This window comes from Thamnophis elegans, chromosome 7 (assembly GCF_009769535.1).
Source record: "Thamnophis elegans isolate rThaEle1 chromosome 7, rThaEle1.pri, whole genome shotgun sequence".
Lineage (NCBI taxonomy): Eukaryota > Metazoa > Chordata > Lepidosauria > Squamata > Colubridae > Thamnophis > Thamnophis elegans.
In genome coordinates this window covers 53,958,344-53,977,737 of record NC_045547.1, presented here as the reverse complement: position 1 = coordinate 53,977,737, position 19,394 = coordinate 53,958,344, and the positions used below count along the sequence as shown (strand labels likewise).

Sequence of the window (19,394 nt, the reverse complement as noted above, 5' to 3'; positions counted from 1 at the left end):
ATACAGAATAGAGGAAAAGAAAAGGAAGAAAATATGTTTGTACCTCATGTACATGTGTGCATGCCTACACATATGGAGGCCTAATGCAAAGAGCTATGCATGAATTATATGTAAAATGAATGTGTAAATTTATGCTGGAATTTTGGTTGTCATAGACTTCAATATTAAGAAAACTTCTGTATATGTCTTGAATGCAAAGTCCATTCATGATTACCGCTCTCTGAACAGATGTTCAAACTTTAGTACACCATTTTTTCTTAATTTTGGCTATGCAAAGGGCTTTAACATACTGTAAAAATGGGAAGACTATCCTGGGTATCACCTACGTTTTTTTTTAAACCTTTGTGAGGGCAGGTCAATATTTAACCCAAAAATATATTCATTTCTATAAGGAGATACTGATGCCCATTTTCTGATAAACATAATATGTGTACATTTCAGTTCTTCCAATGTCTTTAATCAACCCTCCTCTACATGGAGAGATATGTTTTTATATATAAATAAAATCAATAGCATTTAGAATGCCTTATGGTGCTTTATAGCTCTCCCTAAGCGGTTTACTGAATCAGCCTCTTGCCCCCAACAATCTGGCTCCTCATTTTACCCACCTTGGAAGGATGGAAGACTGAGTCAAACTTGAGCCTGCTGAGATTTGAACTGCCAAATTACAGGCAGCTGGGAGTCAGCTGAACTAGCCTGCAGTACTGCATTCTAACCATTCAACCACCTGTCTCTCTCTGTGTGTGTGTGCATGTGCATGTGCGTCTGCGTCTGTGGCTGGCTGGCTGGCTGGCTGTATACACATACACATACATACTGCATTCAGAAAGTATTCACACACACCCCTTCAATTTTGTCAAGCTGCAGCCTGATTCAGTTGTTGAAATTCATTTTTTCCCATTGATCTACACTCAGTACCACAAATGATAAAGTAAAAACAGAATTTTAGAAATGTCTGTAAATATATTAAAGAGAAAAAAATAGAAGTATCACATTGGCATAAGTATTCAGATCTTCACTTAGTACTTTGTTGAAAAACCTTTAGCAGCAATTACAGCCTTGAGTCTTTTTGGGTACGACATAACAAACTTTATGTCAGGGTTCCAAAAACATCCAAAATTAAATCAGAGCCCAGCTTGGTGAAGACCTTGCCTTTAGCCAAGTAGTTCAACATGGTTCCACCACAAAACCGTGTTCGACTAAAGCGCGCTCGACGAAACCGCGTAGCTGATGTCATCACAGGGCGACAACAGCGTGGAGACAGAAGCACGCTGTAAACGCTAAACCTAAAATTAACCCCTAAACCTAAACCTAACCCCCCTAAACCTAATCCTAAACCTAACCCTAAACCTAACCCTTAATCTAACCCTAACCCTAAGCCTAAGCCTAACTCTTAACCTAACCCTAACCCTAAAACTAATCCTAACCCTTAACCTAACCCTAAACCTAACCCTAACCCTTAACCTAACCCTAAACCCAACCCTAACCCTAACCCTAACCCTTAACCTAACCCTAAAGCTAACCCTAAAGCTAACCCTAAACCTAACCCTTACCTTAACTTGAATCGGCTTGCTTTCAAAGCGCTATTTAAAGCGCCCTTCTTTCTCCGCGCTCGCTGTTGTCGCCCTGTTGATGACATCAGCAACGCGGTTTAATCGGGCGCGCTTTAGTTGAACGCGGTTTTGTTGTGCCACGGTTCAACATATCTTTCATGAGGGGGAAGGGATAGGTGTTCTTCATGCATACCGCGTTCAAGGCTCGCAGATCAATACAGAGATGAACACCGCCATCTTTCTTTTCTCTGAAGAGCACTGGGGCCGCTACTTTCGATTTTGCTGCTTCAATAAAAACCCACTTCAAATTGGTGTCGATGTAGTTCCTCAATTCAACCATCTCCTTGGGAGTCATGGAATACATTTTCAGCTTTGGTAGGATAGCCCCAGGTTTGAAGTCTATTGCCAATCTGTGGGCCAGTGAGGGGGAAGATAGTTGCTGTCTTCCTCACTGAACACCTCCGCCAAGTCCCAGTAGTCTTTTGGTACTTGTTGGATCCCTGGGGTTTTTGTCTCTGCTGCAGGTGCTGCAGGTTCTGGGTTCTTGGGTTCAATCGACCCTGGGTGGCCCTGTGGCTCCACCGGTGGTAGCGGCCCAAATCCAATAATCAATTTCCTAATGCCATCTTCCCACTTTATCGTAGGTGTCCATTTGTCCAACCATGCAAGCCCCAACATAATTAATTCCGGCATCTTTGGAGCCATAATGAATCTGAGGAGCTCATCGTGGTGGCCTATTTGTAACTTTACCAGTTCGGTCATTAGGGTGGCCAGGGTCCACCCAATTAGCGTTCCATCTACGTGCTCAAACCGAATGGGGTGAGCTAGAGGTCTTGTGCATATGTCTAGTTGCTTTACAATTGACATGCTGATTAAGCATCGGGTGCAGCTGGTGTCCACGACTGCTTCAACTTCCCCTTCACCCCCATTTCGGGTATTTGGAGCTTGGCTTAGATGGAGAAGGGATGGACAGGTTCACTCACAATCGGGTCGTCTACACTATTCTCTTCCTCCGAGATTTCCCCATTGGTTGTACTTTTCATCACCATAGGTTGGGGATCAGCTTTCTGAGGTTGTTGACCCAGATGACTCTTTTCTGGTGGCTTCTGGGGCCTTCTATTTACCACGCTGGCGGTGGTGCATGCATTTGTGAGATTGGGGCTGGAGCCAGGCACTCTGATGCTCTGTGGCCAGGTTGACAGGAACAGTGGCATTTTATCACCACCACCCCCAAGGGAAGGAACCCAGTTACATCTCTAAACTTACATCCCCCTCATTTCCTCCTGTAGTGATAGAAGGGGAAACACATTATGAGGTGAAAAAAATCTTAGACTCCAGGCTGTATAGGGATCACTTACAGTATTTAGTGCATTGGAAGGGGTACCTTTTATCCGAAGCTACTTGGTTGAAAAGCTGGAACCTAAAAGCGGATGTCAGTAAAACAATTCCATGATAATTTTCCCGATAAGCCAAAGGGCCCCCTGAGGGGGGGGGGAGAGGTGGCTAATTCTGTTAACTCCTACATGATTCTCTTTTCAGGAAATGTTTTCTTCTGAGGAGAGGCTACCTGTCAGGCCTGCAGCCAGTTCCTTTTGGGATCTTTGGCCTGCCACACTAATATTCTATTCTACTATGCTGTTTCATTAGTGGGGAATTGGGAGAGGGAACAGTAAGGAGTAGAATGTGATGTTGTCAAAATAAAATTCCTTTCTAGAATCCAAGGTCATCCTTTGTCTCTACACCTCTGCATCTGACCGGAACTGGATGGGTGGAACTGTTAGCATGGCAGTGGAAGATTGGACCATGTGGGGGGGCAAGATCATGAACTCTCAACTAGGTGGGGAAAACCCAGGAAGCTCAGATTTGGATTTTCCCAGATGTGCTAACATGGCTCTCTTAATAAATTGGAACTTTGAGCAATACTTTGCCTTGGACTCTGATTTAATTTTGGATGTTATTTGGAACACTGACACTTTGCCCACCTGGATTGGAGGATTTCCTGCCATTCTTTCTTGCAAATCCTTTCAAGCTCAGTCAGGTTGGATGACGACCATCTGTGGACAGCCATTTTCAGGTTCCTCCAAAGATGTTTAATAGGGTTCAAGTCATTCAGAGTTATCCCTAAGCCACACCTGTGTTGTCTTGGCTAAGTGCTAAGGATCGTTATCATGTTGGAAAGTGAACCTTCTGCGTCTGGGGTCCTGAGCACTATGGAACAGGTTTCCATTGAGGATAACCCTCTGCTTTACTCCATTCAGCTTTCCCTCTCCCAGTCCCTGCTACATGCCACCACCATGCTTCACTGTTGGAACGATATTGGGCAGGTGATGAGTGGTGCCTGGTTTCCTACAAACATGATGTTTAGAATTGAGGCTAAACAGTTCAATCTTGGTTTCATCGGATCAGAGAATCTTGTTCCTCACAGTCTGGGAGTCAGGAGTGGGTTTCAAAAATTTTTACTACCGGTTTGGTGGTTGTGGCTAGATGGAGGCATGTGACTGAGTGGGCATGGCCAACTTGATGTCACTCATGCACACTCAGTCACATGACCCTCTCATCAAGCCATGCACACTCAAATGGTGGTAAAAAGATTTGACGGGGGGGGGGGGGGGGCTCCAGCTTCACTGGAGCTAAGGGAGCGCCTGCAAACTACCCAGTAAGAAAAAAAGTTTTTGTCATCCCCAGCCCCCAGGAACACTCTGCAGGCTCCAGCAGGGCTGGAAGAAGGCAAAAATGCCCCCGTTTTTGCAAAAATGGGCCATTTTTCACAAAAATTGAGGCATTTTTGCCTTTTCCTAGTCCTGCTGAAGCCTGTAGAGTGCTTCTGGAGGCTGGGGAAAGGCAAAAACGCCTCCATTTTTGTGAAAAGATGTCCATTTTTTGCAAAAATGGGGGCATTTTCCCTTCCCCTCAGCACTGCTGAAGCCTGCAGAGTGCTTCTGGAGGTTGGGGAAAGGCAAAAATGCCTCTGTTGTTGCTAAGTATGACCCATCTCTGGGACCTCTCTGGGATTGGTTTGCGCACACCATTAAAAAAGGGGGGGAATTACATTTTTTCAATGAAGGTTGTTCTGCGCATGTGCAGAACAGAAAATAAAGATGACAGTCCCCAGGATACAACCGGTCACGTATCTGGCCGAGTTACTACCTATCCAACTGAACTGGTCCGAACCAGTAGGAACCCACCTCTGTTGAGAGTCCTTTAGGTGCTTTTTTGCAAACTCCAAGCAGGCTTCCGTGTGTTTTGCACTGAGGAGAGGCTTTGGTCTAGCCCAGTGGTGGATTTCAAAAAAAATTTGGAACCTACTCTGTGGGTGTGGCCTCCTTTGTGGGAGTGCCTTGCCAGCCATGAGACTGGGTGGGACTGGCTTGCTGACCCTGTGACCGGGTGGGAGTGGCGCTCAGTCAGGAGCTCCATGGAGCTCAGTTAGAGTGACCATTGGATTCCTGGTTACCTTTATTCCTATGGTCCTTCTCCCCCGATTGCTCTGTTTGACTGGGCAACCAGCTCTTGAAAGAGTCCTGGTTGTGCCAAACTTTTTCCATTTGAGAATTATGGAGGCCACTGTGCTCTTAGGAACTTTCTGTGCAGGAGAAATTTTATTGTAGCCTTCCCAGACCTGTGCCTTGCAATAATCCTTTCTCTGAACTCTGCAGGCAGTTCCTTTGACCTCGTGGCTTTTGCTCTGCTATAGTATGCATTGTCAGCTGTGAGGCTTTCTATAGAGAGGTGTGTGCCTTTCCAAATCATGTCCAATCAATTTAATGTACCATAGGTGGAATCCAATCAAGGCATAGAAACATGTCAGCAACTAACAAGAGAAATGGGAGGCACTTGAGCTAAATTTCAAGTGTTGCTGCAAACATTTCAGGTTTTTTTCTTTTTAATAAATTTACAGACATTTCTAAAATTCTGTTTTTAATTTGTCATTATGGGATACTGAGTGTAGATTAATGGAAAAATGAATTTTAACAACTGTAGAATCAGGCTGTAGCATAACAAAATGACAAAAGTGAAGGGGGTCTGAATACTTTCTGAATGCACTGTTTATGTAATGATAGATAACAACCATGGACTTGACCCAAGTAGTTCAGGGTCCAACTCATAGAGCAGGACACACACTCGACCTTGTATTTCTCTTGGGGCAGTGGAGACGTGATCTTGAATTAAGGGGAATAGAAACCTCACCCTTGTCATGGTCAGATCACTCCCTGCTGAGGCTTGACTTTAGGATGCTACTCCCCCGTTGCAGGGAGGTGGTTCCGCCCCAGGTGCCTGATGGACCCGGGAGGATTTCAGAAGGAGCTTGGATTGTGGACTCCCTTGTCCACAATCCGACAGAGTCCTTGGTCATGGCCTGGAATGTTGTGGCAGCTGAGGCACTGGATCGGATTGCGCCTTTGCGGCCTCTCCGCGGCAGTGGATCCAGGAGGGCACCTTGGTTCACTGAGGAACTCCGGGAGATGAAGCACCAAAAGAGACGCCTAGAGCAACGCTGGAGGGCTAGTAACTCCGAATCTGACCGAGCACTATTAAGAGCCTTTATCAGGACTTATTTAGTAGCGATTCGGGGGGCAAAATTTACACATTTTTCCGCTCTTATTGCGTCCGCAGAATCTCGCCCAGGCGGAGGAACCCCTGCAGGGAAGAGCTGAGGAGTTCGTTCAGTTTCTGTCTGATAAAATCACTCAGATTCGGGCAGACCTGGACTCTACTTGGGCAGTACGAGCTGAGATGCCGAAGGAGAGTCTCAGTCAGATTTGCTGGATGAGTTCGAGTTTGTCACCCCTGAGGAAGTGGAGAAGGCCATGGGAGCAATGAGTGCCTCCACCTGTTTACTGGACCCGTGCCCCTCCTGGCTGGTTTTGACCAGCAGGGAGGTAACACGAGGCTGGCTCCAGATGATTACGAACGCATCTTTGCAGGAGGGGTCTTTCCCGCAACCATTAAAGGAAGCGGTGGTAAGACCCGTCCTCAAGAAGTCTTCTCTGGACCCAGCTATTCTTAAGAACTATCATCCTGTCTCCAAACTTCCTTTTTTAAGGAAGGTTGTTGAGAAGGTGGTGGCACTTCAACTCTGACGGACCTTGAATGAAGCAGATTATCTAGACTCCTTTCAGTCTGGTTTCAGGCCTGGGTACAGCAAAGAAACCGCTTTGGTCGCACTGACCGATGATCTCTGGTGGGCTAGGGATAGAGGACATTCCTCTATCCTGGTGCTTCTTGACCTCTCAGCGGCCTTCGATACCATCAACCATGGTATCCTTCTGCAACGGCTGGAGGAGGTGGGAGTGAGAGGCACCGTTTTACAGTGGTTCTCCTCTTACCTCTCTGACAGGTCACAGTCGGTGTTGGTCGGGGGGCAAAGATCGACCCGTAGGCCCCTTAAATGTGGTGTGCCACCTTACACCTATCCTCCGCGAGCTGCACTGGCTACCTATTGGTCTCTGGACGCAATTCAAGGTGTTGGTTATTACCTTTAAAGCCCTACATGGCTTAGGGCCAGCATAGCTGCGAGACCGCCTACTGCCACATACCTCCTAGCAACCGGTGAGATCCCACAGGGTGGGCCTCCTTTATATGCTGTCAGCCAGACAATGTCTGCTGGCGGCTTTTTTTTTTTCATTATTTCTTTTTTCTCTTTTTTTATAAGCCGCCCGGAGTCCCTCGGGATTGGGCGGCCTATAAATCTTATTAATAAAATAAAAAAAAGATAAAAGATAGATAGATAGACAGACAGACAGACAGACAGACAGACAGACAGACAGACAATCATCACATTAATAATCTAAATATTCTTTTGTTGAAATATTAAATAACATGTTGGAAATGTATTGAATAAAATACTGGAAATGATTGAATAAACCTGGAACGATATGCATCATGTTGTGAATATCTCCTGTATGTTTTGATTTCGAAAGAGAGAAGTATATAGCAATAAAATACTTCAGCAGTATTTTTTTAAAGAAAATATCATAATTAAAATATAATTTAACCACTGGTGGCACTTAGATGACTTCTGCTGGTCAATTCTGGTTAATAAACACAATGTAGGACTTTTGCTGGACTGGAAAGATGTCAGAACATTCCATAAAAGACTTGGCAACTCCATCCCTAAAGCTAGCCAGAAACGTAATGTATTGCATGAACTTTCATTACTGAAAGTTAAGCTCAACTCAAAAACTTTTTTAAAAAATTAGCAATAAGAATCTTTTAATTGTTGCCTTGATTTTTGATAGTTACAAATTGTTAATAAATGTATCTAAAGAAGCATACCAGATTGTTGGGTTCAATTGGTTCACGTTTATTAGGAACCAACGGATTTTGGCTGATCTTGAATAGCTACAGTTTTGGCTGATACAATATTTGAAAACAGATAAAGCACTACTGTTTCATCAACAATATAATAATATATTCATTATTTCCAGTTATACAATTTGGATTCGTAACATTATTTGTGACATCATTCCCATTGGCACCCCTTCTGGCCCTTATTAACAATTTATTGGAAATTCATGTGGATGCTTGGAAGATTACCACACAGTATAGGCGCATGGTTTCCCAAAAAGCCCAACATATAGGGGCATGGCAACCTATCATGCAAGGAATAGCCATTCTGGCTGTGATAACCAATGTAAGTACATTTTACAACAATCATTACCTGTTTACATTACAACGATTTGTACTTCTTAATAATTAAGTTGATAGATATTATAAAAATCAAACCATGATTAAACAGTAGTTGGACTGGAGAGACTCAGATTCAGGTTCACTCTCAGCCACCAAAACTCATGGCATAACTTGATCCTCAGTCAGCCAGTCTCTCCCGCCCTCCCTCCCTCCCCCTCCCCCCCTCTCTTTCTCTCTCTCTCTCTCTCCAATCCATTCCACAGATATATTTTTTGTAGTAATAAAATGAAGTAGACCCTAGAAATAAAATGAAGGAGATCTTACCAGTAGAAAAAATATGGGATTTAAATCTAACAAATAATTCAGGACCTCAGTTAATAGATCTTCATTCAAAAGACATCATATGCAACGAACAGAATCTTTAGTCATTCTTCCCTAAATTCTAGACAAGTAGTCTGGATCAAATGCATTCATGTGTTGTCCTTTTGATTAAGAACCATGAGAGACTTAAGGTGTCTTTGTAATATTTGACTTATCACAAATGTAAAAGCTGAGCGCACTACAAACAGGTTTCAGTAGACAGCCCAATCACTAACTTTGCATTAGAATCTGGGGGTACTTATTTAGCCAAACATTTAAAATCAAAACCCCAAACTACTATCTATTATATTATTATTGGTGTAAGAGAGTGAAAAATAATCCCATTATTAAAAAACATCAATCTCCTCTGTTAAATTCATGTTCTTTTCACTGCACAAATTTGTTGGAAATGGTAGTTTAATAACTATTCCTGACAGTTGTCTGTAACCTTTTTCATGCTCAAATGCAACTCCATATGCAGCATATTGAATTTATCTAGACAGGAAGCTACCAAAGCATGAAATACTGTGACCAGGAAAGATTGCAGCTAACAGAAAAAAGTTATTGGATACCTATTATGTCAAGAGACCATCTGGATGCCTTGAAAGAGACATACTAGAAGCTCTCCTAAATAATTTCCTGGGCACGGAGATATATGAGATATGCCACTTGAGTGCAAAGTGCTTGGAAGGGTATCGGCTGAGAGAAAGCAAATTATCAAGATTCATTTCACTCTGGTTTCAGACCAGAAATTTGGAGACCTATTTGTCCTGCTAAATAACTGCTTCAAGCAGGTCTTTCTGAATGTATTGGCAGATTATAATAGTTGGTCGCAGAGGCAGCCAGATATTTAAATCGGTTTTGGCATATTTGTCCCGCTATTGAATCTGAGGACCAGAGGTGAGTTACTACTGGTTCGCACTGGTTCAGGTAGTGGTTTGTTGGCCTGGGTCACAGAACTGGCATGGATTGCCGGTATGGATTTTTGTCCTTTTTTAATGTTCTGCACATGCACAGAAAATTTTACAAGCAACTGCGCACGCAGTGCCCATCAGGAACGCACAAGAGTGAAGCGAGCAGCAAACTGGCAGTAATGCCGGCAGCAACCCATCCCTGCCAAGGACAAATAAACAGATGAGAGTGTTAAAAATATTGTCACAGGAGCTATAGATTCAAGAGTTCAAAACCCAAATCTCCCTACTTTAATAGTGAACTAAAGATTCTTTCATAAAATTAATAAGAATTGTATTATATTTTAAAATACTTTGTAGATATACCTATAGGCATTCCACAGAAATGAGAGCCAATTTGGTGTAGTGGTTATGACATAGTCTAGAATTCTGCTCCAGTCTTAGACACAAAGACGCCTTGGGCCAATCACTCATTCCCAGCCCTAGGAAAAATGCAATGGCCAAACACTTCTGAAAAATCTTGTCAAGAAAACTGGAGGGAGTCTCTGAGAATTGGATATGATGAATGGAAGAAAAGAAGAAGAAGAAAATCCACATAAAGTGTGTAATATACCAAGATTTTAAAATTACTGAAATATAAGGATAGCTCCTTATATCTTTTGTTCATATTTAAAACGCTTGCCTGAAATATCACACAGGATAACAACAACAACATACTTAGTATATCCATTACAAACAAAAAATGATGATTGGTTAATACATTTGTGAAAGACTTTTTGCAACTGAATTTGTTTCTGTCTAATTTCATCCAATATCCTTTGCATCATTTCCTGGGATATTTATTTTCTCTAAGCAATTATACTGTATAAAGTAGCCCCTCATAACTGCTTTACTGGCATCCCATACTGTTGTTAAGCTTGTCCCTTTTCCGAAATTATACTCAAAGTATTCCTGCAGTTTCTTTTTGCAGTCTTTTGCAATCCATTCCTTTTGTAGAATCGCTTCATTTAATCTCCATTTGAAATTCGAGCTCTTTCCTCTTAAAACCAAAAGCATAGGATTAGGGTCAGAGAAAGATTTGGGCAGAATGTCCACTTTCAGAATTTTATTTCATACATTTTTAGATATCCATATACTGTCAATCCTTGAAAAAGATGTATGTCTTTCAGAGAAGAAAATATATTCTCTGGCATCTCCATTTTTATATCTTCATGAATCTATTAGCGCTAGATTATCCATCATCTAAAAGAAGGTCTTACTGTATTTTTTGGAGTATAAGATGCACCTTCCCCCTAAAAGAGCATGGAAATGTTGGTGCCTCTTATATACTGAATACAGCCATTTTTTGCCTCCTGAAGCCCCATCCCCGCACCCCATTTTTGTGAAAAAAGGCCCGTTTTTTGCAAAAACAGAGGCTTTTTTGCCTTTCCTCAGCCCCAGCAGGCTTCAGCAGGACTGGGGCAAGGCAAAAATGCCCATTTTTGTGAAAAATGGGCAGTTTTTCACAAAAACTGAGACTTTTTTCCTTGCCCTATCCCTACTGAAGCCTGCAGAGGGCTGCTGTGGGCCGAGGGAAGGCAAAAACTTTTTTTTCTTAGTTACCTCTTAGAAATCTTGGTGCATCTTATACACCGGTACATCATATAGGCCGAAAAATACGGTAGATAATTTACCCTCTGAGGGTTTAACCCCTTTTGTTGATTTTCTATCCAAAGCTGGTGTAGTCATTCTATTCCAATGTCCCAACATAAGCCAGTTTCCATACAAGAAAGGCAGTAACTGATCCATTAAATGATCAAAAAAATTGCTTCTATCATCATTTGGCCTGTATATGCTCACCACTATTGATTTTATCCCATTAAGTTCTATTTTCACTGCTACAAATCTACCATGTTCATCTGCTATAAGTAGCTTAGTTGTGAATTGGGATTTTATATATAAAAACTCCATTAATCTTTTTTATACTAGCTAATATAAATTCTTCTCCTAATCATTTATTTATCAAATATTTCTTGTCTTGTTTCTTAATATATGTTTCCTGAAGACAGACTTATATCAGGATTAAGTTTCCTCAAATAGTGAAATAGTTTTTTACGCTTAGATGGGCAAAATTTGTGAAAGACTTTTTATCTATTTGTAAGCCTCCTATAAGACGCAGTGGCTCAGTGGCTAAGATGCTGAGCTTGTCGATCAGAAAGGTTGGCAGTTCAGCAGTTCAAATCCATAGCGAAGTGAGCTCCTGTTACTTTTCCCGGCTTCTGCCAACCTAGCAGTTTGAAAGCATGTAAAAATGCAAGTAGAAAAATAGGAACCACCTTTGGTGGGAAGGTTGTTACAACCTTTGATGGGAAGGCATTCTGTGCACCTTCAGCATTTAGTCATGCTGGCCATATGACCACAGAGATGCCTTCGGGCAGTGCTGGCTCTTTGGCTTTGAAATGGAGATGAGCACCACCCCATAGAGTCAGGAACAACTAATACATATGTACAAAGGGAACATTTACCTTTACCTTTAAGCCTCCTAAAGTCACTTCTAGGTGAGATGGGTGGCATATAATTTTATTAAATAAATAAATAAATAAATACATCTGTCATGACTTAGTTGTATGAATATCCTGCTGCTTTCCTAAAATATTTATACAGAGCTAGAGCCAATGGTGGGATTCAAATAATTTAACAACCAGTTCTCATGGGAGCAAGGAGGGAGAGGAAACTGGGTGAACCCTGCCAGAAAGGGTCCCTCGAGGAGTCCCCACCAGTGGATCCCCTCAGGAGGTGTGGGCTTGTGCAGACAGGGCCAGAGCCTCTTCCACTTGCCCTCTCCTCAGCATTCCTCTTCCAACACCTGAATGCTGGCAGGCACCTGGCCACTTTGCAGGCCCAGGGAGGGTGGGAGTTTGAAGAGCAACTCTTCAAATCTTGGGGGATGGAGAAGGGTCCCAGGATCGGAAACCTGAACTGGCTCTTTATCAGGCTCACCCATCTCATTTGCAAATGGGCCGTGAGCAGCCGGGCATGGGGCAAGAAGAGAGGTTTCCCGGGAGATGCAGCAAATGAGCAGTGTGTGCCAGCTGCCCCCTGCCTTCCTCTGCCTGCTAACTCTTTTCTGAGTTATCAGGCAGAGGAAAGACTGATCACAACCAGATGAGGTGGGTGTTAAATCATCACAGCTGGGTCAGGATGGGTGTGCAGGAACGAGGCTGGCAAAGGAGTGTGGGGCCTGGATTTCCCCACTTCCAGAGAGGTACTGGGCCAGGAAACAGGCCAGGTCACCAAGCCACGCCAAGCCCAGGGCTGTAAAGTACAGGGCTCTGCTGCGAAGATAAAATGTTTGGCCTGGCCTCTGACAGGAAGGCAGCATTCCCCTCCAGTAGACAGCCTGGCTTCCTGCCCTGCTTGCTCAGTTAAGAGAGATCCCCGCGGCACCCCAGATGCCCTCGCTGCCCCCAAGCATTTCTTTGCTAACCCAATTTCCAGCTCCATCATGTTTCTCCATCGCATTTCTCACCGTCGTGTACAGGGAAACCAAAGTTTGTGGGACTTATAGAAAAGTTCAATCAATTCCAACTTTGTGAGATCTTTTTTTTTCCACAAGAAGTTGGAATTGATTCATTAAACTTTTTTTAGCCCACAAACATTTCTTTGCACATGATGGTGAGAAACACGATGGAGAAAGATGATGGAACTGTAAATCAGGTTAGCGAAGAAATGCTTGAGGGAAGTGAGGGCATCTGGGTGCCAGGTGCTGAAAAAGGCCCCTCTCTCTCCAGCAGCTTCCCAAGCCTCCCAGAGCATCTACTGGCACTTAAAATGGTGTCAGGGTTCCAAGTAATACCCCCAACAAAAGAAGTTCCATTTTATTAGACCTGAAAGCCATCTTTTACCTTTTTGTATTTCGGGACTGCCACATTTTCTGCTGTGGAAAAAGGGGAGGGGGATTTATATAGCGTATGGGTGATGTGTAGCCATAACAACATTCTTTCTCAGAAAGTCAAGGTGTCAGGGCTGCTTCACTTAATAACCAAGAAATAAACCACTCAACTCTATTTTGCAGAATTAAGTGTACTTTTACTGGCTGTAAGTAAATAGAAACTAAGCAAAGCTGGATCTGAGACAAAAGCGAGCGCAAGCATAGATATCAATGTATGACCCATTCCCCTCCCTTTGGTAATCCCAGCCCATAGTCCAATCCAATTACTCCACAAGTGTCATGTGGGAGACATCTTCAAAAATCATCATCAGGTTGGTATACTGGACAGTTGGCCTTGGCGGGAAACTCCTCTCCCTGCCACAGGTGCAGTAGATGGTGAGAACAACTCCCTTTTTACAGTCCTCCTGTACAGATTATTTCCCACACCCAAATACCATGCTCCCCCTCCCCGTTTCAATGGCAGCTGAAAAGCAAGCAGCAAAACAGAGGCTGACATCCGGCCCTCCTTCGGGAAAAGGACATAATCCCTGCAGAAACAAAAGAAAACAGACAAACAGACAAACAACATAACACAAGAGAAAGGGGAAAAGGGACAAAATCAATCGAGGTCAAGGCTTGTCGGGGTAGGTAGAGTAGAATTTACGTAGAAGCCGAGGAGCCTGCACATGGGACTTATCGACCCATTCAGCATGTAAGGGAAGAAAATGCTTCCATGAAACAAGATACTGAACGTGGTTTCTTTGTTTTCTAGAGTCCAAAATTTCTTTAATCTCAAAATGTTGCTCTCCCTCAATCAGAAAAGGGGCAGGTGGAGCTGCCAAAGGGGCACGCAATGGAGAAGTGTGTTCCAGTTTCAGAAGGTTGACATGAAACACTGGTAGACACAGTTCAGATACTTAGGCAACTCCAGATATACCAACACAGGGTTTATGACTTTCACAATCGGGAATGGGCCGCATACTTGGGACCCAGTTTCTTAGACTTCTGCGAGGTCTGGAGAAATTTGGTAGACAAATACACTCAATCACCAACTTTATAATCCCTTGGCATCATTCTCTTCTTATCAGCCTGTTTCTGAGCAGCATCCAGTGCTCAGTACGCCAAGGGCCAGATTTCTTGGAATTGGTCACTCCACTCGGAGAGGGACAGAACTTGTGTTTTTTCCTGTGGGATGGGTACAAAAACATGACCAAACACTATTTTGAATGGGTAAATCCCGTGCTGCTGTGCACTGAGTTGTTATAAGCTACCTCAGCATGAGGCAACAACTCTACCCAATTATTCTGCTGGTAATTGATGAAACATCGGAGGTACTGCTCCAAAATGGAATTAGTCCTTTCACAAGCTCCGTTAGTTTGTGGATGGTGGGTGGAGCTTAGGCCCTGGGCGGAGCTTATCAACTTCAAAAATTCTTTCCAAAATAAGGAGGTAAATTGGACCCCTCTATCAGAGATGATGCGGTCTGGCACACCATGTAGACGATATACATGTGTAATGAACAACTTAGCCAAGGATTTATAGCGGATGGGATCTTGGAACAAGTAATAAAATGAACCTGTTTGGAAAACAAGTCTGTAACGACCCAAATTACAGTATTTCCTTGACTCTCCGGTAATTCAACAATGAAGTCCATAGATATTTCTTTCCAAGGTGCCTCAGGATGGGCCACTCATTGGAGCAAACCCTGGGGTTTCCCCGGTGGTTGTTTTGTGGCAGCACATGTGGGGCAACTGGCCACATAAGGCTCAATGTCCTTCTTTAATGAGGGCCACTAAAACTGTCTTTTAGCAATAGCAATAGCAATAGCAGTTAGATTTATATACCACTTCATAGGGCTTTCAGCCCTCTCTAAGCGGTTTACAGAGTCAGCATATTGCCCCCAACAACAATCCGGGTCCTCATTTTACCCACCTCGGAAGGATGGAAGGATGAGTCAACCCTGAGCCAGTGAGATTTGAACAGCCGAACTGCAGAACTGCAGTCAGCTGAAGTAGCCTGCAGTGCTGCATTTAACCACTGCACCACCTCGGCTCATCTTTTAATGAGATGCAGGGTTTTCACAAAACCAAAGTAACCAGTCATGCGTGAATTGTGGCACGTTGAAGAACCAGACTCCTAATGGTTGTGGGAACATACAATTTAGCTCCAATCCAAGCCAGACCATCTTTTATGGTACATTCATCTAAATGTTGGTTAAATCATTCATCAGATTCAAGGCCCTTCTTGAGTTTAGTAACGAGGTCCTTTGTGACCTCCAAATGGGAACTGGTCTGGCTTCTGGTAACCACCGGAGCAGCGAGGCTTTTCGCTGGAATGACTGGGTGGACTACACTAAGCTTTGAGCTGTCATATTGAGGAAGCCAGGACAAAGCATCAGCCATAAAGTTTTTTCCTCCTGGGATATACTTCAAAGTGAAATTGAACCTATTGAAATGTTGTGCCATCTCATTTGTTTAGGAGATAATTTCCAGGGAGTCTTTAACGCCTCTAAATTTCTATGATCAGTCCACACCTCAAAAGGGTGTTTAGCTCCCTCCAAGAAATGTCGCCATGTCATCAAGGCCCACCTGACTGCAAAAACCTCCTTTTCCCATATAGTCCATCGCCTCTCTGTCTCAGTTAGCTTTCGAGAAGTGTAGGCGCAGGGTTGTAATTCCATCAGCATTTGCTTGTGGCAACACTGCCCCCACTGCAACATCACTAGCATCCGCCTGGACCACAAATGGTGAATCCATGTCCGGGTGTTTTAAAACTGGTTCAGCTGCAAAAATTTCTCGAATGCAGCTTGACATTCCATAGTCCAATTCAAGGGTTTGCCCGGTCTAGGTTTGGCCTCCCCCTTTGATTTTAGGAGGTTTGTAATTGGGAGGGCAATTCTGGCGAACGAAGGAATAAATTGACGATATAAATTGGCAAAACTCAAGAAACTTTGCAATTGTTTGCGGGTGCGGGGGCTGCCCATTCAGTGACCGCTTGGACCTTTGCTGGGTCCATCTCTATACTATTGTGGGAGATGCGATATCCCAGGTAATCCACCCTCTCCTGATGAAATTCGCATTTAGACAACTTAGCATATAGTTCTGCTGCTCGTAGTTTTTTCAGCACTGAACGGACTAGCTTCACGTGTTCTTCACGTGTTTCCATGTAAATAAGGATATCATCAAGACAGACCATCACACCTTTGTAAAAATGGTCATGCAAAACTTCATTAATTAATTCCATGAAAACAGCTGACGCCCCCTGTAGTCCAAATGGCAGCACGCGGAATTGAAAACAACCAAGAGGGCAGTTGAACGCAGTTTTCCACTCATCCCCTTCTTTAATTCTGACTCGGTAATAGGCCTCTCGCAGATCTAACTTTGTAAAGAATTTTCCTTTACCCAGCTGGGCCAACATGTCCTTCATTAACGGTAACGGGTAGAGGTTCTGTATACACACCGTGTTCAAATTCTTATAATTAACACACAAATGAAAGGAGCCACCTTTTTTTCTCTGAACAAGACAGGAGCAGCAACTTGGGGCCTAGCGGGTTCAATGAATCCCCTCTTCAAATTTTTGTCAATAAATTTCCTTAATTCGTCCATTTCCCTAGGGGTCATTGAATAAATCTGAGGCTTGGGGAGTTTCACCCCAGGGAGAATATCAATGCTGTAGTCAGTGGCCCAGTGTGAGGGTAATTTATCAGAAGACTTCTCACTGAAAACATCTTTCAAGTCCCAGTACTCTTTCGGGATTTTCTCCTCCCTCTCAATTTTTTCTTGCCCTCTGGCTACCAGGTTGGGGTCTGCATTATTTAGTTTGGGAGCCGCTCCTTCTCTCTCAGGGGGCGTAGCAGACCGGATGCGTAACCAACCCTTCTTCCAATTTATGTGTGGGTTCCATTTACGCACCCAGGGCAATCCTAATATAAGGGGCCGGTCCATTCCTGTGGCCACAATAAAACTTATTGTCTCTTGGTGGGTTCCCATCCACATATCAATAGGCTCAGTTACAAAAAGAGCAGGGCTCCCTCCCGCAAGTGAACCATCCAGCTGTCAAAAAGCAATTGGGACTTTTAGAGTTTTAAGTTTCAAACCCAGTTTTTCTACTATTTCTGGGCTCACAATGCAGCATGTGCATCCGGAATCTAAAAGGGCCAGCATTTTTTCTTGTGCGCCAGAAGAGGGCACCCTTAGCTCAACTGGAATAGTCATGGGTCCTGATAGGGAACTTACCAGGTGTCCGTCATCAGAATCGGTTTCGCTTTCTTCCGAAGAGCAGGGAGAATCCTTCTCCCTCTCAACAGGGCGGAAACACTGAGAAGGATCCTCCCCCTTCATGGTAGGTTCTCTTCTCTTGCTGGGAGGTTTTTCCAGCCTTTTCTCTCTCAGAGGAGGGGGCTTTTGGGTCATCTTGGTGCGGCAATTTGTGGCGTGATGCCCCTCCTTCCCACAGCGGAAACACACAAAGGGTTTTGGTTTGCTTGCAGACCCACTTTTCCCTCCTTTTGGGGCTCCTGGGGGGGGGGTTGGCAGGTGGGAGCTTCTCGCTCTCACTATCTTCCTGGTAATTCTCCCTGGCTAAGTAAATTTCCACATCATACCAGGGTTGCAGTCTACGGGGGGGGGGGGGGGTGTTCCGGTTCACGCACTGCTGGTAAATTTCTTTGTTTAACCCCTCAATTAAATGGTCTAACAATGCTTCTTCAGACCAACCCCTCATAAAGGCTGATAGCTCACGGAATTCTTGTATATAATCAGCTACTGGTCTCTGGGTAAAAGTTTTAAATTTGATTCTTGCTTTACGCTCTGTGAGTAGATCATCAAAGCACTTTCTCAGGGTGGCCATAACTCCATTATAGTCTCAGGGCGGCCATAAATCCATTATAGTCTCTCAAGCCCACCCTCCATGCCACTGCCGTATTTTCCAAAGCAATAACTCTTACCTTCGCTTCATCATTAGCCAGTTCATCCCCATACATTTTCATGTAATTCCATACTTGAACGACGAAAAATCCTAGATCCTTTGATTCCCCCCCATATTTTACATTTAAAGGAGGAACTTTAGCCATCCGGCGTCTGTGGGGGGCTCCCCCTCCTCTTGAGATGTTTCTAACTGCAGTGATTGGGGTCAGATCTGGGTCATCTTGCTCAGTTCCCCCCTCGCCCCCCCAGCTTCTCTTGGGTCAAACAAAGTCTCTGTATACTTCCCCTCTGTTTCCTGGAGATCGGCTTCTCTCTCCAGTCCACTCTCATGGGCTCGGCGCCTCTCCCAGGCCTCTTCAAAGAGTTTCATCGCCTGGGACATCATAAGGTTCTCCTCTTCAGAGTCACGCCAGTCAGCCGCTGGTCGTCTGGGTCTCCTCATATTAATTCCAGACAGAGGTTCTTCAGGGTCATCTTTCTGCCCCACTCCCCATGTCCATCTGGGCCGAACGGATCGTTCTTCCAAGTGCAGGCCAGCCATTTGCTCCATCTCTAAAGGGCAGGAGGATGTAGCTGCTCCCATATCTTCTTGATCTCTGCCTTGGTGGGACATCTTTTAGGTTTTGGGTGCACCCCCCTCGGAAGGTGTCAGCTCCGGGATGGGTACGAGATGAGATCCAGCTTAATGTCAAGTCTGCTTCACTTAATAATCAAGAAAGAAACCACTCAACTCCATTTTGCAGAATTAAGTGTACTTTTATTGGCTATAAGTAAATAGAAGCTAAGCAAAACTGGATCTGAGACAAAATCAAGCGCAAGCATAGATATCAATGTATGACCCATTCCCCTCCCCTTGGTAACCCCAGCCCATAGTCCAATCCAATTACTCCACAAGTGTCATGTGGGAGACATCTTCAAAAATCATCATCAGGTTGGTATGCCGGACAGTTGGCCTTGGCAGGAAACTCCTCTCCCTGCCACATGCGCGAGAGAACAACTCCTTTTTTACAGTCCTCCTGTACAGATTATTTCCCACACCCAAATACCATGCCCCCCCTCCCCGTTTCAATGGTAGCCAAAAAGCAAGCAGCAAAACAGAGGCTGA

The 19,394-nt window shown here is 44.1% G+C and overlaps 1 protein-coding gene across 1 annotated transcript in view; it reads left to right on the top strand.

Annotated features, from left to right (window-relative positions):
* Positions 1-19,394, top strand: part of ANO6 (anoctamin 6) — a 136,488-nt gene that overhangs the window by 107,390 nt on the left and 9,704 nt on the right. The window contains exon 20 of the mRNA XM_032221836.1: positions 7,982-8,187. Coding sequence (XP_032077727.1) covers positions 7,982-8,187 — 206 coding nt within the window. The remainder of the gene's footprint in view (positions 1-7,981; positions 8,188-19,394) is intronic.